Consider the following 26736-nt stretch of genomic DNA (forward strand, 5'->3'; position numbering starts at 1 on the left):
TAGGAGGCCAATGAAGAGTAACAGTGTCTTCTTTGTCAGATTAAAAAATATAGGCTTAACATAAATCATAAAACGCTTGTAATCTACTTCTTAAATAAATACATTTGTTTATTGATTATTATTTAAAATATTATTGTTTTTATTCTCCCTGTTTTGTCCTCCATATGCGTACGTGCTCCAGGAAATGACTGTAGTGACGTAACTGCAGGGAAGGTTTACCGCCGGGGTTGATCTGACCACTGTGCATAGAGGTGCGTGCAGGCCATAGAGAGGTCGAAAGAAAGACGAGGGATAGTTTGCAAGCTACCACACTACAAGAGCAAGCGGCAGCAGAAGGGCCATCCCGTGTGAAGAGGGCAAATCAAGCATACCAACCAAAACGCCATTCTGAATGGTAAGGAAATATACCATTATGGACACGTAACACAGAGTGCATACTGTAATATTTGCATGCTGTAACGCTGAGTGCTTTGCTTAACTATTAAACGAGTGACATCTTTTTGGAGAGAAAATGTAACGTTCGTTAATTAAGAGACATTAACATTGAAATGTAATCCTTGTTCTGTTCCGCATCCTTTCGATGTAGCAGCTAACGTTTACTTTATATAGTGTTATCCGGCTCCATCCTTAACAGTAACGTTAACTGTTAACCATAAGTCACGGAAACATTACCTTACAACTTAGTTAACATTAGCCAATGTTGATGCATGACATACCGGCTAGTTTAACATTGTGAATAGACTAAAAGTAAGGCAAACATTTGAAACAGGAAGTAGTCTATGCTAAATTGCCATGTGCTATACACGTTAATGACTCTGTCATTTTAACCTCCAGGACAACCAACGCAGCTTAATTTATAGCAACCAGGACATGCTCGGTTTATTCAACTTGCAGAGTGTAATTTGAAGTTCTAGTCAGAGAAAGCAAACGGGCTCTAGGTTAGTTATCCACGCGGCGGACACTGGTATCCAAGTTAGCGTTAGCGGTAGTTGGCTAATTCCCCTCAAGACTACCTTTTAGTCCTAGTATATTTCCTCCTAACACTGTGTGTAGAGAGACTAGGTATGTTTCTCTCGTGACATCTGTGTTCTTGTGATTGTCGACAGTCTTATATTGCGTTAATGCTAGAATGCCGGTAACCTTTGACAGCTAACTTGGCTAACGTTAGCCCACATCCGGGGTAGGTATCATAGATATGGGTAGGCAGAGGAAATCTGCAATGTGCAGTAGCATACAGTAGCTACTTGCTAACGTTACTGACCTTGAATGTGATGCTCGAACATATAGCTCCTTGTATAACATTGCGTTACTAAATTCTCATATTAGTTTTATTTGAGTGTGGTATTCATGACCGTGAACGAGCAGAAGCGTTGTGTGTTCAGAAGTACTGTGTGGTTTACCCCACGTAATGCTTGATCATCACCACGAGGTGCTTGCTCTCTGACACTAGGCTAATAAAAATTATCTAATTTGGGTTTAGCTAGATATGACTATTAAAATCCATTTGACTTTTAAGTGTCATTTGTAGTTAAGCAGACAAGACTCAGGCCTCCTTGCTGAACATTCTTTGTCTCACATGATGACTTCAGGAGCCAAGAGTGTGCTATCCTCATTGACCCTTGATTCCCTGATGGGGAATTATTCTTAGTTTTGTGGTTGAAAGGATCTGATCTAAATGTTACTGTAATTTTGTGAAATTATATAACGTTAGTCGAAGGCAGTGGGCCAATCTGATTGTGTCTGCAATTTTCTTTGTGGGAAGATTACTAGTAAAACCAGTCCTGTACCGTTTCTAAGCAGCCTGCCTGCATTTACTGGAGAATTTACCATATGAGGAAATGTTTAAACTAATACCATTGTTTGTCTCTGGGACAATGGATGCAGAAGGAACAAAACATTGTTAAAGATAGCTGCCATGAATAGTAGCTCAGTATGGAAAAGGGAAGTCATCTAACTGGTCTGAAATATCTATTTAATTTGAGAGAATTGTGATGTAAAGTGAGCATGTTTTTTCCTAGTCCTTCTGTTCCTGGATAGTTCAAGATATATTTTGTCTGAAGTTTGGCCACACATCACTCATGGTATGGTGCAAAGAAAGTTTTAGGTGGCAAAAGCAATGAGGAACTGCTTGTTACTGAAACCTGCATTGCACCAGGAAATGACAGCTCTACTGGATGAAATTATGAAAATGGTCTTGGTCTTCTTATTCTTATTATCTGTAATATTATACCAAGGATTTGTTTAGATATTATGTAGGCCTAGAATTTTCCACTAACATAAAGACAAATAACGATCAACCAAATGAACAATGAATCTGGAGATGTTTTGTTTTCATCAGATGCACTTTGCAAAATAAAATGTATGGCAGAAAGGTTATTTCCAAGGTTGTTTCCCCTTGCCTTTTCCCTTATTGCTTCTTCTAGGTTGTTCAGACTGGGCTCTGAAAGTGTTTTGAAACAATTTCAGTAGATGAAACCAAATTAATAGATAGATAGATAGATAGATAGATAGATAGATAGATAGATACTTTATTGATCCCCAGGGAAATTCAAGAAATGAATGAACATTAGGATGGTGTCAGGTTTATGATGAAGTTACAAGGGCATGTAGAAAAATGTAAGAACACTGGCCTAGTATGATTGAAAAACTTTAAATCAGTTGTCACTATAGCAGACATACCTGAAATTTGTCATAACAAAGGGAAACTGACTCGGTGGAAAATATACAACTGTGTATGGATGTATGTAGATTATCGAAATTTACTCTGGGCCAAGTTGAAGGACCTGCTCTTTAGCCTTGAAGATGTTCCAAAACCTGATTGATTAAACAAGTAAGAACATGCATGCTCAGAGATTATTCTACCTGGGCCCTATTTCTATTGGTGAGTAATTGCAATAGAATACTTTTGGAATAGAATAATAATAGAATAATGTTTGTCAGTTAAAGGAATTATCCGGAGTAAAATGCACTTTAGATCAATTTACAGATGATTGGGAGTACATACGTTGAGTTGACATCAAAATCATGTCATTCGGATGTGTTTTGAGTAAGTTTGATTTTACCGTTTTTAGTCAAAACTCGTTAGCCTGGAAGTGACCAGGGCAAGCCATTTCGCCGCTACAAAACGCTATTTTTATACCTCTTCTACAGTTCCAAACAACATTACACTTACGTGGTAGTGAGTAGAGGGTCCCTAAAGCCAAACCGAAGGATCCTGAGGTCTTTATGTGGTCGGATAGAGAGTCCGGAATGAATTTCATCAAGCCACTACCTTTCCGGAAATGTTGTTGCTGCAGCTGGCGTCTTTAGGGGAAAGTCAATATGAGTCGATTGCCGAGTGTGGAGTAACACGCTCTGGAAATTCACAATTTCGTTGCCGTTTTTAAAAAAAAAAAAAAAAAAACAAACATAGTCCAGTCCATACAACTTCATTTCAATTTCGAAAGAAATACTGGACTATGTTTTTTTTTAGGTAGCACAAGGCGGTGTGTTTTTGATTAAGTAAATGATTGAACTTCCCTGCAGTGTCATTAACCCCCAACACATGAAGACCACATAAGGAGAGGTTTAAAGTTTCAGCAGAAGACGATACATATACTAAGTTCATATCTAAAACCATCCATTGGTGTCTATCCTAGGTCCTCAATGGCTACAACAATCAATCAAGCAAGAACATCCATTTTCAAAATGGTAGGTAATTGATTTCAATAATAAGGGATGTGCATAGAAATTAATTTAATAGTGAAATTTATGTTGATTAGTAGCTAAGAGAGAGTAAATTAAAGATGTGTAACAGAAAAAAATAATGGCTGATTTGACTATAATGTGTGCTGACTCCTCTACTTCCCCTCAGTTTAATGGAGAGCCCCGTTCGTACACACGCTTCAACTTGGCCCAAAACTCAGATGCGGACAGTAGCCAAGTGGAGATGAAACTGTCATCGGATGTTGACGATGAAGTTGGAAACCCCGAAGATGGTCAAGCCCGTGTCACCTACACGCAGAGTCCTCTACGTACCTACAAGAACATCTGTTACCTGGCCCTGGGCACTTTGGTGGTCTTCATCTTGGGTAAATACTGAGATGACTCATTAAAGGGAATAAAGTCTAGTATAAGCAGACACAAACTCACCTTAGAGCAATAATTGGCTAACATAATTACTGTACCACTATCTAATGTTTGCTAGACAATTAGAGGGGGCAGAGATAAATACTTGAAATGAGGTTATCCTTGTAAATTGTAATTTATCATTTGTCTGATTTATGTTCCCTTCTGAATGTTTCAGGTTATCTTGTTGGTTATGTCAGTCATCGTAAACCAGACGTGGCGTCTGCCGCCTGCCCCACTGTGCCTACTGAGGAAGGTCAGGATGAAGGGCTGGAGGTTGCACCCCTTCCGAGAATGAATTGGAATGACATCACCAACCTTCTGGAACAGAAGCTGTCCCCTAGTGCCTTCTCTACTAAATTCAGGTATTCTTCATGTAAATGATCAAACACCATCATTAGTCATATAATATATTCAACAATACCTCCTCATAACCTTACATTAAAACAGTGTCAGTTAAGTAATTTGTAATGGAACATCATAATTATTTCCCTGCCTAATTATACATTCAAAATTGTATAATAAAGTGTTACATTAATAAGTCATGTAACTTGTAACTTTTTCAATTTACTTGATACTCGTTTCAGTGTTTTGGAGTGAGTTCAAGGGCTATTATGCCGTAACAATTACTCCATTGTCTTCTCTCTCAGTGACTTCTCCCTCCCAAGGGGCGTAAGCCATGAGGCAGGAAGTGATGGAGATAACAAGCTTGCTAATAAAGTCTTGGGTGTGTTCAAGGACTTGAACATGAAGTCCTGGAATGATGAGCATTTTGTCAAGCTACCACATCCATCCAGGTAAAGGGTCTAATTCAAATGCTCATGTAATCAAAATCTTTTAGTCACTCATAACTGCAAAATGTCCTTTCGAAGGAGATTTGTGATGCCTTCCTGTTGAGGCACTGATTGCCTAAAGGCTTGGTGCGTGTTGTGCAGAATATAAATCTTGCAAATCTTGTCATTTCATAAACCTTGGACTTTTTGTTGGAAATGGATAAATTAATTTGTCTGTAGTATGCTTCCTTGTATTGCTATTGCTGGTAGCTAGGGTGGGCACTTAATAACAATGTTTGTTGACACACAGTGACAACCCAAATAAAGTTATTTTTGGTACTGAAGTAATCGGAACAACCAAAGGTTACTTGGCTTACAGTGAAGTTGGAACTGCAACGGTGAGAATGTTAGCCTCAATCATTGATCTGCACACACACATACTCTGTTTCTCCTGCTTGGTCTAACCACCGTTGTGTTTTACAGGGCAGAGTGGTGTATGCAAACTATGGTACACTAGATGATTTCTTATATTTAGACAAGAAGGTAGAGGTCAACAGCAGTGTCCTGCTGCTAAGAGCTGGCAACATCAGTTTTGCAGAAAAGGTAAGAAAACACATTTCAGAATGGCTACAGTTAATTGTGTGTAGGGCTGAATATTGCCGCTTGCTTCCTGTATTGATTCGATTTGGAAACTCAAAGTCTCGATTCAATATCCAATTTCAGTTTCAGTTTTAGAAGCACACCAATTTTGTTTGAATATGAAAGTGTCTTCAGAGAACTAGTGTACGCTGGAGGCTACAAGGAGCCCTGTAACATCATGCATTATAAAACATGCACTGCTAGTTGTGAGTGTTGATGGGTGTTCCGTCCCTTTGCCAGGTTGCTAATGCTGCTAAATATGGGGCAGTGGCAGTGCTGATCTACCCTGATCCTTCTAACTACAACTTTGCAGGCTCCACAGAACTTTACGGACATGTGAGTTCCATAGTTCCACAGTTTCATCTTTTCCACATGATGCATCAAGTTATTTGTGTATATGTTTGATAATTGCACAAAGGTATGCTCTCCTTTTGCGTATGTTATCCTAATTCCACACATGTCTGCCCAGGTCCACTTGGGCTCTGGAGACCCCTACACACCAGGGATGCCATCGTTTAAAAACACCCAGTTCCCCCCTGCTAGGTCTTCAGGCCTCCCTACTATTGTAGCACAGACAATTACTGCAGATATAGCCCTCAAGATCTTCCAGTGAGTCCCACTTGCACTTCACATGTCTTGGTCAAATCTGGTCGTTGTGTTAGTATGACCCATGAATGCAAAGTTAAAATGTACTTCCTTTAAAATACAGGAAGATGGGAGGTGATCCTGCTCCCAATTCCTTTAAAGGCTCCCTCGGGACACCATACAAACTGGGCAGTGTAGATAACGTGGTGACTGTGACTGTCAGCAGTACTCTCAATGAAACAGCCATCCACAACATATTTGGTGTAATCAAGGGAAATGAAGAGCCAGGTAAATAAGTCAATGCAATAATAATAATAATAATAATAATAATAATAATAATAATAATAATAATGCCTTTGTGTTGATGCTAGAATGATTGTTTTTCCCCTTTTCTCCCCCAGATCGTTATGTTGTCATTGGTGCACAGAGGGACTCCTGGGGCCCGGGTGCTGCAAAGTCCACTGTGGGCACCACTGTGTTGGTGGAGCTGGCCAGAGCAATCTCTGAGATGACCAGAAACGGTATTGTGAAGCGGCACAACAGGTCATCCACACCTCAGCTGTCATGATTGTTAGAACTCCGCTGACCAAGATGTTTCCTTCCTCACAGATCACCTCAGCCTCAGGAGGAGCCTTGTTTTTGCCAGCTGGAGTGCTGGCGAGTATGGAAGCGTTGGAGCTACTGAGTGGCAGGAGGTCAGTAGCGGAACTTTTTTTTCTTTTAAGAGGCAGCACTAGTTTATTGTGTTACTAATCTGACAGTTTCATTCTGCAAACAGGGGTACTTGTCATCTCTGAACATGAAAGCCATCACCTATATCAATCTGGATGGAGTTGTTATAGGTGAGTGCAAAAACAAAGGTCTAAACAAAAAAGCACTTCCAAGTTTTAGCTGCATGCTCCACATTTATTGCCACCCCGTAAATATACGTTTCTTAAAGATTGGATTTTTCCTCGTTGCTCTCATTGTGAGACTAAATTGCCAACAGAATTTTCTTTATTCCTCTTTTTACTCAATTTTACCTGGGGTGACAATGAATGTGGAGAGTGCTGTATGCACAATCAATGTTGGATACTTTGTAAAGAACTGTCACTTTCACAGATCTTTACAAAGTAACATGAATAGTTATTTTTCTGCTTGTCAGTGTCATAAAAGCCAATTCGGATTTAATGTTGTGAAACCTTAACTCATTGAGTGCCAAAAACGTAATATTACGTTTTTAGCTTTTTTTAAAAAAAAATTACGAAACTAGACACTCTAACACACCTTATGTGATTTTGGGAACTCTGTGATGAAAAGAAATGAAATATATGACGATCAAAAACTCATGAAAATTCTGGACATTTTAGCTGGACATTTTATCATAACTCGGTTGCTGCTTTGGGTCGAATCAGTGACGCTTGCACGTCAGCTCAAAACCAGGCCATTTTCGTGGGTCTATCACTAGGTGGCAGTCTCGCCAGGTCTCGCTGATCACTTCCCGGAAAGTTTACAGGCAACACTTCATATTTCATGAAAGACGTTATATCTCCATTTCTAGAAAAAAACAGCGATTTTGATGAAAACTAGCCACTGTTTAGCCTGGGATTTCTCAGGAACAGAGGCGTGTGGAAATACACGGTTTGCACCCACTGAGAGCTTAAAGTCTCACCTTTTAAACGAGCCATTGTATGTGTTCATAGCTATAACACAGAATATGCTGTGGCTGTACAAAAATCATCAACAATGGTCTAGATTGCTGGCACTCTAGGACAAAGCTTCCGAAAACAGCTTGGCATTCAAGTTAACAGGTGAAAACTTCCAATGATGGTGAAATCTTTTCAAATTGTCATTCACAAATTAATCAAATTGTCTATTGCAAAGTAATCACTCTCAAAATCAAACTGGCATATTATTGTGTTGTACTGGGCTCTATGTGCTCTTCACCCCCACCCCAATATTGAAATGTTAATTGCTTACTTGGTTGATTTTGAAGTGTCTAAAGTAAAGTTTCTTATACAAGGAAGTTTATTGTTGCATGCATATAGTTACTGGAAGTAAGAAATGCAGTGAAATTATGTCTGGTGTCAGCCTATTTGTGTGTTTATGGGGGGTGGTAAAAAGTGCAGTAGAAGAGGGGTTTAGTAGATTAAGTGTGCAGTGTGGGGGCAGTGTGCTGTAAGGATGTTGGGGATGTGTGTTGGAGAAGCTTCCTGATGAAACAATGTGGTAGGGGGGGGGGGGGCAGTGTACTGCAAGTATGGCAGTGTTTCCCCTAGATTTTTTTCCAGTTGATCGTAGGACCCCCAAAAAAAAAAAAAAAAGAGAAACATTATAAAAAAATGACTCCTTAAATTGTGACTTCTGGTGGATTTTGTGAAAGAAATGGACAGATTGAGTTACAAATTAGGACATAACCATCAACACAAGCATGATTATTGCAGTACTTGAACAGGATTATTCATGTTTTTCTTTCACCTTTTTCATTTACATTATTAGTATTAGCCACTGTACAACTGTACACTGTAGGCCACTGTACAAACTATTACTATTTAGAATATACAGTGCTGTGCATAAGTTAAGACATTTATATATAATGTATTTATTTACGATACATGATGCATTAAAAATAATTGATGTCATTTTTTTTTAATTAAGGCATTAGGACAAAAGTCAAAGGACAGTGTTTTTATTCCTCCCTTTAGTCAATTTCAGCATGGGTGTCTTAACTTTTGCACAGCACTATAAACTATATAGACTTCTCTTTCATGCCATTACACTGTATTGGTGCTGTGCAAGTCGAATTGAGTGCCTATCACTTTAATGCCGTGACGGCCCGTGACGCTGGCTTGATTCTCACGGTTTTAAGCTAACTTAGTAGTGTTGTTGTGCATGGTGCATAAGAATATGTGGATGAAATTAATTATGTTTCCCATGTCTTTTGGTAAAATAAATAGTCAAAAATTCGAAGAAAATTTACTTGGATTATAGCAGATAAGTGTCTTGTATCATATCTATAATTTTTATGAGCTCTACAGGAATTACAAACTATCTCAGATGTAAATGCTTGCGTATCCTATTACTCAAATTCAATTAAACCCGCCAATAGGCTAGCTAGCTAGACCTTAGTTTCACAGCCTAGGTATGTTAGCAACACAGGGCTTGAAAGCATTGCCTGTATCACAAACAAAAACGAAACAATGCGTGGATTTATCTGGGAATAGGCTACTGAAGGTAGGGGCGAGCTATCTCGCTGGCGTGTTTTAATTTGGTTCCTTGGTTAACATAATGTAGGCTAAGTTTTTTTGCACAAAATTGCGTCTGCTAATAAACTTAAACATAAACACAAACAAGCGTGATCTCCTGTGGAATCCCTGACTGCGCCTTCAACGTTAGCCTACTATTATTTGTTGACATGAAACCTGAACGAACGGCAGCTGTTCCTGAAGTTCACTTGCGTCTATTTTTTTTTAATTAGGCAACTCTTTTTGCAGTGGCGCTTGAATTCCAGCAGCGGCGCTGCGCCGCTGATGAATACATTGTAGGGGAAACACTGTATGGTGAAGGGACTTACCATTACAAGCAGAGTACTGTATGTATGATGTATGTGAGTGATGACAGTGGAGATGTGTGTGTGTGTGTGTGTGTGGGGGTGGGAGGGGAGTGGAGCAGTGACTGTGTGTGTGTGTGTGGGGGGGGAGGGAGTGGAGCAGTGACTGTGTGTGTGTGTGTGTGTGTGTGTGTGTGGGTAGGTGGGGGCAGTGTGCTGTAAGTATGTAGAGGATGTGTGTTGGAGAAGATCCATAGTTTATAAGATTATAGTTGTATTTGTCGGTCAAGTGAATAAATCACACTTTATTCACAGGTCGTCAGAAGTTCAAGGCCTCTGCAAGCCCATTGTTATATGATCTACTGCAGAAGTCTTTGAAGCAGGTAATGTTGAGTATTTTAATGGCTGATTTGCAGCAGATTTGAGTAGAATGCACAAGAGTTTACATGAACATGTTTGCTTCTGCAGGTGAAGAGCCCATTTAACACTGGCAAGACTCTGTATGATGATCACGCTGCATCAAACTGGGAAACCTCTATGTGAGTACACTTGCTGGCTTATCTACCTTAGTCTTAAAGTGTTTGTTTAATTTCCTCCTTTACACACCTTTTTGTCTGTTATTGTGATGCAAGATGCCTCATGCAAATTAGATATTTGTTCATTCTTTACTTACATTTCTGTATTTTTTTCAAACAGACTTGAAGCTATGAAAATGGATGATGCTGCTTACCCCTTCATGGCTCTTTCTGGCATCCCATCTATCTCATTCCGTTTCTGTGGGGTAAGTTCAAGCATTAATTTTGTTTTGTTTTTTTTTTTTTTGGAAGTGAACACTGAGAACTTGTAGAACATATTCTGTTACCATATCAATTTGTGCTAATCTTGAGTTAAAGTTTGACAACATGCTAATTTTGCTAGTGACTGCAATAAACACAAACACTAACCAGATACTCTCACTACCTCAGTCACTGTTGCTTTACAAATTAATATTGTGGCTTAACTGTGTTACCAGAAGGCTGTGTTGATTGTTGCTTTACATTTATCCCCATCCTCTCCCCTGTCCCAGGAGTACCCGTACCTCGGAACCACCCTGGACACATTTGACCACCTTCAGGCTTCCACAAGCTACAAGTATGCTGAATTGGCAGCGGCAGCTGCGAATGTAGCTGGTCAGATGGCCCTACGACTGGCTCATGACCACCTGGTGCCCCTGGATGTGGCACGATCCGGAACTGAGATCAGGAAGAAAGTGACTGACATCAACAGACGTGTCAACCAACTCAAGAATGTGAGTCAAGCGTAAAATATGAAGACATTATAGTTTCATATATAGATTTATATTTAATTTCAAATTTCTTGTATTTGTAGCTCAAAGTTTTAAAGCAAATATTATTACAGGGAGTCAATGGAATATGCTTAGATAGTAGATTTATTTGTGAATGAAATTCATCTTCATGTCTCTTTGTGTAGCATTAGCTGAAATTGCACTTCTTCACATGTTGGTACCAGGTAAAGTATTCTCTGGTTTCGATCTTTCCCACAGGCTCTGGGGTTGAATTCGACTCTGGCTAAGGGTTTGTCTGTCCAATGGCTAAACATTGCCATCGGCTCCTATGGCCGTGCTGCCCGTGATCTCCAGTACACCATTGATAACAGCGACCTGGAAAACATGGAAATGCGTCGCATCATCAATGACCGCATCATAAAGGTAAATTACTCTGAAAGTTACAAACCCACAGGAAACTGCAAAAGTTTGAATGTTCACCTTCGTTTATGAATTTGAACGAATCTCAGTTTTGATATCCTCGTCACAGTTAGATAGCTGTTAACTTTATACAGTCTATGAGGCAAACACTCTGGCCTTTGTTGGAGAACTTCTTCCAGCATCATAGACTGTGCCTTTTCATGTTACCATTGATGAAATGGTTGTTTAACATCACTAAATTCAGAATGTTTGTGCCTCTTTTTTTTTTTTTTTTTTTTTTGACAAAAAGGTGGAGCATAATCTGCTCTCTCCCTATGTGTCTGTGAGAGATGTGCCTTTTCGCCACATCCTCTTTGGCTCAGGATGTCACACAATCCAAACTCTGCTGGACCATCTTGATGCCCTCAAACAGAATGCTCCGGAGTCCGATGCCGATCTCTTCCGCAACCAGTTTGCCTGGGCTACCTGGACAATTCAGAGTTGTGCCAACGACCTCGCAGGTCCTGTCTGGGAAATTAATAATGAAATCTAAGTTTGTTTGTGATGACATCATGAAAGTGTGTTAAACCTAGTCCTCCAGTTTGATCAAGAAAAACATTTTTTCCATTTTTTTGCACTCGAAGTAGCACTTAATGAATTTATCTAGAACATTTGATTTTGGCTGTCTCATTGCTTCAGTAGAGCAACATAAGACATAAGAAAATATTCAAACAACTTAGATAACTTACATGCAGCATATCGGCATTTAATTTGAGACGTTACATTACATTTCACTATAAATTCATGGACAAAATTGTACTAAATTATGAAGAAAAAATTAGCTAATATTTTATGAAAAACTGAACTGTTCTGACAAGACTACTCTCATCTTGAAGAGAAGTACCTATTTTTTGTTACATCAGTCATAAAACTGCACTGAAGTTCCATAGATTAGTCAAACTTTAATCTGTCTTTGTGCAGCTTCACCCAAGTTGCGACATTAACCTGCTGTATCATCAGATTCATGTTTTTGTTGGGGTGTTTTTTCTTTTTTTGTATTTGGAAGGTCAGTTTGATGCAAATGAGATTTCTGACACTGGCTGATGATGGGGGATTCACAACCAGCCTCATTGCCTTTTAGCACTGGTCTGAGACCCCAAAAACCAAAGCCCAGGTTGCTTAATGGGGGGGCCACTCTGCCTTCGCCATGTTCTAATGCATCAACCCTACCCTTACCCATATGAATTGTATTTATTATCTATTTATTTATCAGTGGCAGTGTTCACTATAAATAGTATTTCTATTTTATTTTACAAAATTATCGGAAGCAGTGCCTTCCATAATTGTGACGGTTATACTGTCGGTTTATAAAAGCAGCATCTGCTATGGAAATACATGTTACCAACAACTGTAACTAGAAACTGGTCAAGGGTGCTTGATATGGAGGGTCTACCCAACACTAAAGTTGATTTTTAATTGCACGTGGTTGTCTGAAGAGTGCCACGTTGGCAGTTGTCTTGAAATATGACCACAAGCCAAGTGTCAAGGGCACAATGGAGGTTAGAGTGAATGTAAGAAAATTTAGTTAATATTGTAAACTGAAAGTCATTTGGAGCTACCTGATCTCAAATTGCCAATTCTCGTCTTCACTTTGATGGGGATACGAAAAGTTGAACAACTTTTCCTCAACTGATTAAGCCATTTCTGTGATCAAGCAATTTTTGGAACATTGATATTTTCTGATCCCAAAACATTATCGGGAGCAGTGTCTTCCATAATGTGAAGTGTTGAAGGTAGTTTTTGCCTACCAGCGTGTATATATCGGGGGCAGTGTTCCTCATATTTCACTTGTAGGGTGGATAAACTTATCGGGAACAGTGTTTCCCATAGTTTTTATATATATTTATTGTTTTTCATTTTTCTGAGCGTTGTTTTGCTGTGTGCATTTCTTAATGATTTTGTTCCTTTAGGTCTGTAATGTTTAGTGTTAACTAACTTGTCTATTGTGTTGTTACAAATCAGTTGTGCATCCTTTGGTGTTTACCAGGCTACAAAGTGTATTTTGACTAAAACATAATTTCTTACATGGAAGACTTGATGTGATAGTTACACGCATGCTCTGTAGCTCTGTTTTTCTAAAGAAAACATAAGAGGTAATCAATAGTTCGGAGAATTTTCAAGTTTGTCTTTAATCTTAAGGCATACCTCTGTCCATATTCAGACATGTAACAGTCTTTCCTGTGTTTTATCTAATTTCAAGTCATTATTCATATAATGAATTACTGTCTGTTAATAGTAAAGACCAAATATTTTCTGAAATATATTTGATGTATCTTCAGTGGTCATTGACTAGTTCATGCCAGGGGTTTGCTCATGTAAAATGTATGCTCATACCTATAATGTACATTTTAATCTGCTGTTTCTTTCTGGACTTGCACGCTCTTTTGCTTGTATGTGGATCTCTGCGTATTCTCTGCTCATTAAATGCAATTATATTATTGTAGGGATAAATCTTTTTGTTTTTTTTTTACTGTAAAATTGACATTGGTATTTGGATCTCAAATTTCAAAAGGTTATAAGATGAAAATGTGATATGGGAAAAAAGTAAATTGAGGAGATAAAAAAGTAGGACCTTTTCTGTCGCTTATTTAATAAACTTGTTCAACTTTAGACCTTTGCCTTGTGTATTTCTTGTTTTGTAGTCACTCACCACTTGGCAACTTGAATAAACCACATTTGAAACAATTGTAATACAGGCTTGGACCTAGACAGCTCAGATTGGGGGTGGGCAAAGATAATTTTTGGGTGGGCACATTGAGTGGGCACTTTTTCCTAGTAGCCTAAACATCACGTAGCAATAGGAGTTTGCTCATTTATCAGATGAATTTAAGTGATGCCATAGTGTAAATCTGCACTCAGAAAGGCACCTGCCTTCACTTCTTAAAAATGGATTAAATGCCTCCTGTCTCAATCTAGCCTGGGTAAACCCAGACGAAATTGACCTTATATCAGGTGTGCACCTGTTATTCTGCTGCTGTTGGCTGGTTGCTATGTATGCTCATCAAAACCTCAACGATACACCTCTTGCAGACAGGATTCAATCCCCATTTCGCACCATAGACATGAACTACGACAAACTATCTCGCTCCGCCATATATATTCTTTGGTATCGGTAATAAGAATTATTCTGGATCATGCTACCATAACATTGAAATAAAGTTATATTAAATTGTTTTACTATAATACTTTATCAGAAAGTAAAAGTTCACAAAGTTCTATACAAAAACAAAGGCCAGGAAATCAAATACAAAAGAAACACTGCCTTGGTTTACTAGTGATCTCTGGGACCTAATGAGGAAAAGAGATGCTTCTCTAAAGAAGTTTCTTAAAACAAGACTGACCACTGATCATATTTTTTAAAAGTCTGAGAAACAAAGTCACACAGCAGCTCAGAAAAGCAAGAGCAAACTTCTTCCTGGATATTATCAGATGCCAAAGGAAATAGTAAAAAAACTTTGCAAAAGCATTAACAAATTGCTTGGAAAGGAAAAACCCAAATGTGCAAAAACCCAAAAAACCACACTGGCTAGTGGCGTTTCTGCCCTGAATAAAACCCACTTCCACACTGGTTAGTGGCAATTCTGCCCTAAATATGACACCTACAAATGAGGCAGTGGTTGGAAAAATTCTCGCAACCCTGTCTAACAGCAAAGCAAAAGATATATATGGACTTGATAAAACAACATAGAGAATATATTACCTCTCCTTTAACTATTTTATTAAACAAGTCAATAAATGAGAGCATTTTAATCTGCTAGTTTCTTTCTGGACCTTGCACGCTCTTTTTGCTTGTATGTGGATCTATGTGTGTTCTCTGGCCATGAAATGCAATTATGTTATCCGATGTTATTGAATCAAAATGAAATTTTGGAATTGTAAATTTGGAATGGGGTACACTGTCTCAGTGAGACAGTCTCCATCTCCTACTCCATCCCCTACTCTTGCAACGTATTATGTGTGTGTGTGTGTGTGTGGTTTTGTATATGTGTGCGCACATCTGTGTGTGTGTGTGTTCACTCATGAGTGTGTGTGTGTGCGCGTGTTCATGTACAACCACAACCACATGCTCTAGGTCTTTTATTCAAACCAACCACTCTTTGACCTGGTAAGAAGGGTTCCCCTCTAACTTTACAATCAAACCCTTGTTCTTTGGCATGTTTATAAGCAGTTGCCAAACTTTTATGGTGGTGATGCACCCAGCTGCCAACAGTCCCTGCAAACCCATCCCCATTGCCCAACATTACATCTAGGGGCAGGTTAGCATGTTGGCCAAACATCAAGGGCTGTATATTATTATTATTATTATTATTATTATTATTATTATTATTATTATATTATTCCTGTCACTTTATTATTTTATTGAATTATTTATTATTATTATTGCTTTTAATCTTATCTGTTTTACTTAGATTCTTTCTACTTTACAGTCATGAAGCTAACCAGGCTTACATTTCACTGCTTGTTATATATACTGTTGGTAATTTTCATGTACCAAAGTTAGCTGGAAACAGGTTTATTCTTGTCAATGAGGCGCGTCAAGGGAGAATACAGCTTTCAGCTCAGAAGCTTTGACTACAATTCTAAAGACTACAGGAAGAGGCTGGCCTTTTATGCTCAATTTGCAAGGGTGTGGTTCATGTGGTGGTCATAGGTACAACGTCCTCTGATTGGCTTTCTCTTCCCGCCGTTTCCATCAGCCACACCCAGACACACCTACACACACCTACTTGATATTAACATATTAGGCAGGCTCCTCAGGTAGAAATGTTATACAGGATGTTCTAAACATTCTTACACTTAATTCATTGTACTCCTTGTACTGAGACTATAGAAATGATACCAAACATGAATAAATTTACAGTTAATAACACAAACATATAATTCAACTAAAGTTAATCCTAAGGTCTTTGTGTAACCCAAAGACAGAACAAAGGAGATTGTGAACAGATGGTAGGAGCAAATGGTGCCCAGCCAGTGGCATTTCACACCTACATCTGCATTGAATACATCAAAGGAAGAGAGAGAGTTCTCTCTAAATGTAAATGTGGCTAAGTCTCCATCTAGTCTGGGGCTAGAAACGGTACAAAATGATTTGCATCAATACTGATGTAAGTGTGTAGGCTATGAATAAATCTCTCTGAACTGAACAATGTGCTTGATGACATTGGATTCAAAATTGGGACCCGGGTCTGAATCATCGAAAAGCAAAACATTGTAGTAACCCACCAGCTTCCATTTGTGTAGCCTAAATAATAATGAGCTATACTCTAAAAAATTATGTGTTAAAATGACACATTGCTGTGTGTGCTCAGGGACAACACATTTTGTGTCAATTTCAACACCACAATTATGTGGAGATATTGCTGTGTTTGAAATTGACACAAAAATGTGTTGTCCCTGAGCACACACAGCAATGTGTCATTTTAACACATCATTTCTTATAGCTACATTTTAACTTGAACTGGAACATGCAGGGGTAATGCACTGAAAAGACTGGTCAGTGATAAGCAAAGAATCTTTGGTGATTAGGCAGTTGTGGGCGGCTAATAGACCAATCAGAATGTATTTTGTGACGTATCATGCAGATCTGGTAACCCATGCAGATCAGGTACCCACACAGTCGTCAAACAGTTAAAAACATGGGCCAAATTGTTCTCTTGTTTCTATTGTAATGGAATGTTTGATGTTTGGAACCTTTAAGCTAACCTGACTCTCGCCAGATGAATTTCGTTCCGCTTAGCTCCGCCTAGCTTCACTCACATCCATCTGGGACCTCTTCCATTGAGAGTGATTTCAGCACGAGATTGTATGGTAGAGCCAATCAGGACACAGGGTGGGAGTTTCATAGATGTGACATAGCGTAGAAGCGACTGTGAGACTGTTATCAGCGTCACGGGTTGGCTTCGATGTGAGTGGTTGAAGTAGCACGTCAATAGATGACGGACAAGTGGCTTATTCAATCACATGCAAGCATTTTTTGATTAGGCCCAGCCTTCTGAAGCAACACTCCAATGGATTGGTCTCAGATGGATGAGTGTAGCTAGGCGGAACGAAATTCATTTGGCGAGAGTCAGGTTACCTTTAAGCTACAATGGTGCAGAAAACATTACTTTAGCAAAGCAATTTCGAGCGACAACACAGATCTTTTATCCAAGCAACTTTTTCCACATCAGTCTTCTCACTTTGTATCAGGACATTTGTCTGGACAGAAAAAGGTCACACAATATGCAGGACAGAACGGAGGTCATTAAAATTGACATAATATTGGGAATTACCTGTCAATTTTGTTGTCTAGGCCAGTGGTTCTCAAATGGGGGTACGCGTACCCCCGGGGGTACGTGAAGGCACTCCAGGGGGTAGGCTACGTGAGATTTTAAAATATACATATATTTAAAAAGTAGAATCCATGCAAAAATACTTTAAAAATAATTATTTAATAAATATTTCAGGAAAATATAAGTTCATAAAATGAATTTTATATTTCAGTAGGCTATGGTCACTGTTTTCACTACATTAGTTTGAATCATTGTCATATGTGGTGTAGTGGCAAGATTTGTCCATGCACTTATCCCAGTAACTATGGCAGATAAGGAAGACCTGATCCTATGCCTATCCTACTGGTGGACCAGATTTGTTTTCTCACCGAAGTGACTCTTTTACAAGCTCAGGAAACACATTCTCTCCCCCGTCACCTCAAAGAACTGTCATCAGATGAACAGTGAGGTGACATGGTTTACAATCAATATATAGAGTCCTTCCCTTTGTGTGATGTTCATGATCAGATACACACATTGGTGATGGATAAACATCACAGCTTTGTGATCAGTACCATGATTATAACAACTTTGCAGGATTATGCAGCGTGGTTATCTCAAGGGTTTGCTCTTCCAGATACCTGTAATGCAGTGAAGCCACCTCCTGGTTTTGCTGTACCTTATGTATCACCTGTAGTGAAGCCACCTCCTGGTTATACTGTACCTCAAGCATCACCGGTAGTGAAGCCTCCAGGTTTTGCTCAACCTAATTTGTGCCTTGCAGTTAGACCACCCCCTGGGTTCAATCAGTCTGAAACATCACCTGCAATGCGACCACCTCCTGGGTTTGCTCTGCATGACCCTTCACCTGTAGTGAAGCCGCATCCAGGATTCTCTATCCCTGGTGCCTCACCAGCAGTCAGACCACCCCCAGGATTCATTCTGCCTAAAACTTCACCTGCAGTGCAGCCACAGTGAAGCCACCTCCTGCATGTGCTTCACCTGTGAAGCCACCACCTGGGTTTGCTGTAACACCTTATGTCTGGCCACTTCCAGGGTTTACGCTTCCACACATCCCACCTGTAGTGAAGCCACCCCCAGGGTTCTCTCCGCATGTCGCATCACCTGTGGTAAAGCCACCACCTGGGTTTTCTGTACCTATTGTAACACCTTCAGTCCAGCCACCTCCAGGGTTTGCTCTTCCTGATGCCTCACTGATAGTGAAGCCACCACCCGGGTTTGCTGTAACTGTTTCATCATCTGAAGCACGGCCGCCTCCTGGATTTGCTCTTCCTAACGCCTCAGCTACAGCGAAACCACCCCCTTGATTTACCGTGTCGCCGTGACAGTCACATTTTCAGTCTTTTGTCACGGCCACACATTGTATTTCTCACGCAGAAAAACTATTTATATATTTAGTAAGCCTATGCTGCCTCAGCGCCCAAAATGTCTCTGGCCGCGCCGCTCTCACCCGGCAGGAATCAAGCGCGTCTCCCCTGGAGTTGAGCCTGTCATTTATCAGCCAATCAAAAATAACGAGAGGAGCTACACAATAGCCAATCAGAAAATAGCACTATTGTATCTGGGTAAGATTTAACGCAACAACCAATGAAAAAACGCGTATCCTGGAATTGTTGAACGTGAATTATTGAACGCGAACCTGTTTCGTTCTAACCTGACCCTAGCCAGATGAATGTCGTTCCGCTTAGCTCCGCCTAGCTTCACTCACATCCATCTGGGACCTCTTCCATTGAGAGTGATTTCTCCAACCAACTTTATGGTTTAGCCAATCAGGACGCAGGGCGGGAGTTTCATAGATGTGACATAGCGTAGAAGCGACTGTGAGTCTGTTATTAGCGTCACGGGTTGGCTTCGATGTGAGTGGTTGAAGTAGCACGTCAATAGATGACGGACAAGTGGCTTATTCAATCATATGCAAGCATTTTTTGATTAGGCCCAGCCTTCTGAAGCAACACTTCAATGGATCGGTTCCAGATGGATGAGTGGAGCTAGGCGGAGCGAAATTCATCTGGCTATTGCCAGGTTAGTTTCGTTCACCTTGAAGCTTCGAGCATCAGTTCATGGTTTCAGCACAGAGTAAGTCATCTTTTAATGTTACAACAAATCCACAACTTGTTTGACACAAATGACAATGTGACTGCTAGAGAATGTTTCCCAGTTGTTCATGACTGTCTGTAACTTAGCCAACAGTTTCACAGCCTGTTCATTGACAACACTTGCTCAGGGCCCAGTTCCCCGAAAGCATCTTAAGCGTCGTAAAGTCCCTCTTACGAACGTCTTAAGATTTGCCGACTGTTTCCCCAAACCATCGTAGCTTAAGAGCTAAGAGCATCTTAACAGTAGCATACTTCTCACTGAGGTCACCAACAGGACATACAGAGGAATTACAACTTAGAATACATAATCCAATTTACGTTCCCATTCTTTTATTGTGTTTACCTGTGATTAATCAGATTTTAGCGTGCAAAATAGCATAGCCTACATTTAATGGTCATAATAATGTGATGAAAAGCGGACAAAAATGCAATCAAGTTATGAAACGAGATGTTGCCAGAATAGTTTGACATTGTCTTTGCTAAGTGAAGGCTATATTTTATTAGGCCTATGAGGTAAAAAGCAGAGAAGGCAACATGTGGTTTAGTCTGTACTGCATCAAAATCTAAGCCTACACATTTCCTCACTTTCTCGACTTCTTTCTTATCTTCAAACGTGTTCTTCTTTCTTATATTCAAAAGTGACACCGCGAAAAATTATTGGTGCAACAATCTAATCTTAAAATAATTACAATTATTTATGTTTGTGTGGTATATAACCTATACTAGGGATGCCTACATGCAGATGTCAAAGTGTTTCTATTTTCGTATTGATGTGAAATAGATCCGAAGTTTAAATGCTAAGCCTAGCTGTGACGTGCAGTCACCTGACATCACCGTCAAATTAGAGGATATTTCAGAACTATTAATGTGGACAGCTCCCCTTAAGAGCATCTTAAGAGAAGTGCACGCGCGTTCACACTACGAGCATGTTCGGGAAACAGTCGGAAAAAACAAACGAACGATCGTAAGATGAATCGTAGAAAACCCTCTTAAGAGCGTGTCTCCGTCGTTATCGGGAAACTGGGCCCAGAACAAGTAGGCTCTTAAGGGGAGCTGTCCACGTTAATAGTTCTGAAATATCCTCTGATTTGACGGTGATGTCAGGTGACTGCACGTCACAGCTATAGGTCTACCATTTAAACTTCGGATCTACACATTAATTCACATCAATACGAAAATAGAAACACTTTGACATCTGCATGTAAGCATCCCAAGTAGGTTATATACCACACAGAGACATAAATAATTGTAATTATTTTAAGATTAGATTGTTGCACCAATAATTTTTCGCCATGCAATGTCACTTAAGAACACGTTTGAAGATAAGAAAGAAGTCGAGTAAGAAAGAGAGGAAATGTGTAGGCTTAGATTTTGATGCAGTAGGCTACAGACTACACCACATGTTGCTTTCTCTGCTTTTTACCTCACAGGCCTAATAAAATATTCACTTAGCAAAGATAATGTCAAACTATTCTGGCAACGTCTCGTTTCATAACTTGATTGCATTTTTGTCCGCTTTTCATCACATTATTATGACCATTAAATGTAGGCTATTTTGCACGCTAAAATCTGATTCATCACAGGTAAACACAATAAAGAATGGGAACGTAACATGGATTATGTATTCTAAGTTGTAATTCCTCTGTATGTCCTGTTGGTGACCTCAGTGAGAAGTAGCTGACGCTCTTAGCCGGTAACGAGTAGGGGAGACCGGGTATGGTTGTAACATGGGGGGAGTTGTAACATCACCAATTCCACCAATCAGGGATAAGATATGAGCCATGTGACAGTTTCTGACTCTTCAGACTTCCTTAACGATCACACATGGACATTTTCAAGTTGTTAGTGCCATTTATCCCAGAGTAAGGAGAAAAATTCAACATCTGATGTAAGAAAGTAACTTGTTTAGATTTATTTTTTCTAGTGCTTTTACCAATGTAGATACAGTTGTATGAGTTACATCAGGTCAAACTATAGTTTCTCTAGTAAAGAATGGTGTAGCTCTCTCTTGCTAATGGCAAAGCACCATGCTAATACAGCTAGCTAAACAATGGATGACAGTGGTGGGGTAGGTTGTAGCACATTTTTTGAATATGTTACAACCTGTAGAATGGGGCTAGTAGACCCATTTAATGTCTGTTTAATTTCATCTTTGTGTGTGTGACTGTTCAGCCCTCTCTCTCTTTCCATGAGACACAAATACATACACACACAAAAGTATAAACGTTGTGGTTTTTATATTTAGTTTAAAACGTTAATATGATCTCCATTCTCTATGTGAAGAACGGATTGTATGGTATACAATATGTTGGTGAATCTATTTTCACACCCTGTGTACCCTGTTTATGCAATACATCAGTATATCAAATGGAATTCCATTGTTTTTCTGCATTTTTTTTTACCTGTTACAATATACCCCAATAGGTGTTACAATCTACCCCAGTAGTGGGGTAGGTTGTAACAAAGGTACACACTGTATTTGTCATAATCTCACAAATTCTGTAATGTAGTTGAAGAGATTTAAATGATTGCCACTTGTAGTAGACACATGTGGGTACTTTGCCAAAAAGTTCCAGAACTGTAGCTTTAAAAGAAATGGTAGTTTTAGGTGCTGAAGAAAAAATGTGTTACAACCATACCCAGTCTCCCCTACTCTGGAGCACTCGTAGATCTACGAGTGTTTTCACGACGCTCTTAAGCTACGATGGTTTCGGGGAACTGGGCCCTAGCCTATGCCTAGTCATAGCCTTTCGTTCACACGATGACTGACATATTGTCACATTCTAAACATCTCTCACTCCAAATAGGCTTAATCATTTTATTAGCACTAAACAAATTAAAGTGTATTGCATAGGTCACTTTTAAAATCAGCATATAATTATATCCTGGCCATGGATGCATTAATCATTGCATCTGTATTCAAAAATGTCAGGTAAAAAGCAATTAAGCATCCTCTCATTCACCCTGAGAGGAAAGCCCCCTAAAAGGTCCAGGTTAGTGGATGCTCAGAGGTGGTGAAAAAGCCTATTATTGAATTGTCAGTGCCATGTGTCAAATCTTTTCTTTTGCAAATCTGAACAATTATAAATTATACTTTTGCCCCATTTTGACTTAGGAGGGCATTGCTCCTACATACTGTAGCCAATAATCAAATGCCTGCTCTCTTTTGGAAAGCTGAGACACTGTTGGAAAACAATTAGAATAACTGTGTGATGTAGCCTACTGACACAAAGTTACAAAGGCTAGATTATTATTTTCTTTTTTTTTTTTTTTTTTTTTTCTACTAACAAGCATCTTTGAACTGACCACATTTCAGCCCTCTAGGTCTTGACTTGATATGACTTGAGTCCTAGCATTAGGTCTTGTCATGCTGTGTGCAAAAGTAGATCAATATAGAATGACAACATGAGTACTTTAGACCATTATTTGCCAAGATATGCTCATGCATTTTGTAAAATGCCCTATGAAAACTCCCCATAGGACTTTGGGTTATCCAAAATGCATACAGTAGACTACTGGCAATCAAATGCCTACTGCATATGAACCCCTTACAAGCATAATCTTGGCCTCAAATTAAAGGTAATACTCTGAAGTTTCATGCTTGCATTTGGATTGTAGGCTACTTCAGGTTCTGATATAACTACACTAAATATGGAATAATTACAAAAAATACAAATCTTTACAATTTCTATTTCAATTCAATTGGTGTGTATAAGATGGGCTATATTTCTGCACAACTAATATTGGATCAACTGTTGACCGACCTGGGGCTGGTGTATGCTAGCTGGTGATGCTAGTTGCGTGTGTAAATCCTCACACCCCTAACCTTAAGAACGGCTCTAACTGCTGAGTTGGAAGCTTGGGCTTTTAGCTCAGTGGTTAGAGCGCTCGACTCCCATGCCAGTGTGTTGAGGTGGCGGGTTTGAGGGCTGTGAGCGGCGGACGAAACAACCTCTGGAACATCTGAAGGCATATTATTAAACAGCAACAAAAAGTTGTAGTATTATTAATGAAACACCCCCATTCTCGCAACCCGTCTGACCAGCCACCCCTTTAACCCCCGGACGGGAATTGTCGACGGGGAATGTCACTCTTGCCCTGAAAATTTACTTTCAGTGAAGCCGCCTTCTGGGTTCCTGCTTCCAGATGCTGCACCTGCAGTACTGCCCCATCTGGGCTACTTCTTTCTGAGAGCTCGGGACCTGGATTGTGCCCAGAAATTTCAGATTGGGAGATGGAGGATGAGGCTCAAAACATTGAAAAAGATGATCAGGTACTATACCTATCTGGTGTATTTTATGTGATTGTGGTTGTGACACACACTGAACACAAATTACCCTTTTGGGACAAAGAATAAACTGAACGGAACTGCCCTGATTTCATTTTTGTTTGCAGTGTGCCCAAGACACAGCACTGACAGTAACATCAAATGACTCAAAAGATGACCAGAATCAAGCAGCACTGCCATGTAAGTTGCAGGCATCCATATAGTACATCATGTTACTGCATTTCACCAGTCCTGGCGTCATGGGCGGGCTTTGGGGGGCCAGGCCCGTCCTGGAAGTCATCTGTGCCCGCCCTGGACGAGCTTGGCTGCACCAACCAACCCCAATCCCATAGATTGATTTTGAACACTTATTAAATGTAGGCCTATATTATATGTTTGTCAATCTAGCAAGTATCAAATAAAACTTGTAAAATCTGTATTATTCCGTAGCTAATCAATCAGTTACATTAGGTAAGCCCATCACCTAAATGGAGAGGTTACGTGGCGCAGTCTAGGCTACTTCATTTCTGCACTAACCCGTCATCCGATGACAAATATGGCTTATCGGCTCGCAGGTAGGCTATATCTCATATCGTAGTTAGTAGAAGTAGGCCTAGTAGTTTCTGGGTTTGTTTTTTACTGTTTTTTCTTCTGACCTAGTCGGGAACAGGGAGCTTGTTACCTCCAGGGCGAAGTTATCCGTAACCGGGGGCTAACCCCTAACACTCTATCTGAAAGTGGTTAGCAAATGAACGAGGATTTTGGTTTTATCTGCGGATTTATTTTTGCATTATTTTGAATATGACTAGCTCCAGTCTCAACAGCACGTCTACTTTTTCCACACGCATCTCAGTTCTAACACACATATCCCCTCTCGCTTTCTCTCTCTCCATCCCTGCGCACGGGGCTCCCTTAAATGAGCTGCACCAAATTATACTGTGTTCATGCTTTGCTCATCACATCCAACATGTAAGTCACAGGGAAGGGGAAGTTGGACAATTAAGATATGTAAAGGATGCTGAAAAATGAGACTTTGGAGTTGTAATGGAACATGAATATAAAATAATTTATTTCCAGCAATAGTTAACATAATGCCCATGTATTTATGTTCTCCTGAAGAGATGCATGTTCAACACGTCAACCAAGCCTGCCTAAAGAATGACGCTCAGACGTAAGGTGTGAAGCTGAATAGTGGACACATCAACATCAACACCATGTACAAGTGAAGGGAACAATTCTGAGGAAGAGTACAGACTAGGCTTTGTGGGAAATGAGCAATATTGCTGCTTTGTAATAATTACAGCGATGAAGTCCATTTGCTCTACTGTACAGTGCTTTGCCTTCTATTTCATATAGGATATACAGTATATAATGAATGCATTGATCTAAGTTACAGTACATGCAGTTGTAAATATCGACAAAGCATTAACCTCATCTTTATTAGTACTTTATAAATACGTAATTAGTTGTTTTAAACACATTGTTTATTGTTATATTTAAATGTTTGTTAATGTAAACTGATTATTGATGTGTTATTGTACAGTTCTAGTTGTCAGTTAATACTGATGACTTATTTTTGTCAACAAATGTGTGAAGAAAAAAACTAACTACATTTTTTTTATTGAAGGCTTAACACTTCCTAACACTTCCTCATGGATTTAAATGAGACTCATTAGTGTGACATATCAGACAGCCAGTAAGAGTTTGTTTGAAGGTTTGCTGTTTTTATGGTTGTTAATCTGTGACTCTTTGTGAATGTGTTGTGAAGTGCAGCTTTGTGAATGTGTTTCCTTTCTGCTATATGCTCATGAAATGTTGTGAACCTCCTCAAGTGCCCATATGTATCAGTTTCTGTTAAACACAGGAATTTCTCTATCTTTCTGTAAAGGAGTTAAATCTACTGTGATAAGATAATCAAGATACAATAGCAATAGGCTGCTTTTTTGTTACAAACAAGATTAAAAGCATTAGGGAGCGTATCCTATTCATTTGATTTACAGTTTTTTTTGATTGCTTAAACACTACAATAAAAGTATTCCACAGTTAGCGAAACCTTACTCAAAGAACAAAACATCATAGATTTCTCCAACTATAAGCACATTGTCAGCCTCAAATGTTTTGCAAAACACTATACACACATTGATTTACAAAAAACTATGCATTACAAAAAACTAATACATTTCTCTACTTTAGACAGAAATCTCAGATAATGTCTCCTCTTTGCAATTTCAAGGCAATACCTTCCAAAATACACACCCATGAACCAATTGTTAAAACACAACTGTCGAGTGTGAAGACACTTAGGTGTAACTGTAAACTCAACAATCAGTCCTAAACACTAGGCAACAGGTGAGTCCTGGACAACAACACAAATTGAAGGAAGCACAGAGAGGAAGAGGAAGAAGAGACTGTTTTGCCAAGTTTTTTTTTATAAAATTGAACACTGTCAAAGACTGAGAATTAGTGTATGGTTTTGCAGATTTGGTATGGGGTTTATCATATGGGGTAATGGGGTTATAGTAGCATGTTTACTGTAAAGAATTGTATGATATGCAAAGAATTTGTGTGTAAGCAGTTGAAGAAAAACTGTAGAGTACTTCATCCTCCTCATCCTCAATGTACAGGGGGTATTCAAGTACGTGGTTTAGTGACAAACCTGGGTAAATTAACTCTGAGTAAGTGGTAAACTTCCTACAACAAGAACCCTATGGCATTGTTTTG

General features: G+C 39.4%; 1 protein-coding gene and 1 long non-coding RNA gene across 2 annotated transcripts; both read left to right on the forward strand.

Annotated features, from left to right (window-relative positions):
- Positions 1 to 219: 219 nt before the first annotated feature.
- On the forward strand, positions 220 to 13987 carry tfr1b (transferrin receptor 1b). The gene is made up of 19 exons (XM_048266461.1): positions 220 to 394; positions 3639 to 3690; positions 3854 to 4070; positions 4286 to 4472; positions 4758 to 4904; positions 5191 to 5278; positions 5364 to 5483; positions 5760 to 5855; positions 5989 to 6128; positions 6229 to 6392; positions 6506 to 6625; positions 6714 to 6799; positions 6883 to 6946; positions 9949 to 10016; positions 10102 to 10172; positions 10330 to 10414; positions 10700 to 10921; positions 11177 to 11341; positions 11628 to 13987. Exons 2-19 carry the CDS (start codon positions 3646 to 3648, stop codon positions 11868 to 11870), a joined length of 2328 nt encoding a protein of 775 aa, XP_048122418.1. The 5' UTR covers positions 220 to 394; positions 3639 to 3645; the 3' UTR covers positions 11871 to 13987.
- Positions 13988 to 19625: 5638 nt separating this feature from the next.
- LOC125309556 lies at positions 19626 to 25466 on the forward strand. The gene is made up of 4 exons (XR_007196144.1): positions 19626 to 19728; positions 23865 to 24021; positions 24144 to 24216; positions 25135 to 25466. It is a non-coding gene; the product is annotated as an uncharacterized LOC125309556 (long non-coding RNA).
- Positions 25467 to 26736: the final 1270 nt, after the last annotated feature.

This window comes from Alosa alosa, chromosome 16, assembly GCF_017589495.1.
Source record: "Alosa alosa isolate M-15738 ecotype Scorff River chromosome 16, AALO_Geno_1.1, whole genome shotgun sequence".
Taxonomy (NCBI): domain Eukaryota; kingdom Metazoa; phylum Chordata; class Actinopteri; order Clupeiformes; family Clupeidae; genus Alosa; species Alosa alosa.

What these genes read in the sequence shown, in the direction of transcription:
- tfr1b (XM_048266461.1), top strand. Translation starts at nt 3,646, where the DNA reads ATGGCTACAACAATCAATCAAGCAAGAACATCCATTTTCAAAATG. An exon ending in AAGCTACCACATCCATCCAG is followed by an intron (nt 4,905 to 5,190) that starts GTAAAGGGTCTA and finishes GTTGACACACAG; the next exon opens with TGACAACCCAAATAAAGTTA. An exon ending in GTGAAGTTGGAACTGCAACG is followed by an intron (nt 5,279 to 5,363) that starts GTGAGAATGTTA and finishes TGTGTTTTACAG; the next exon opens with GGCAGAGTGGTGTATGCAAA.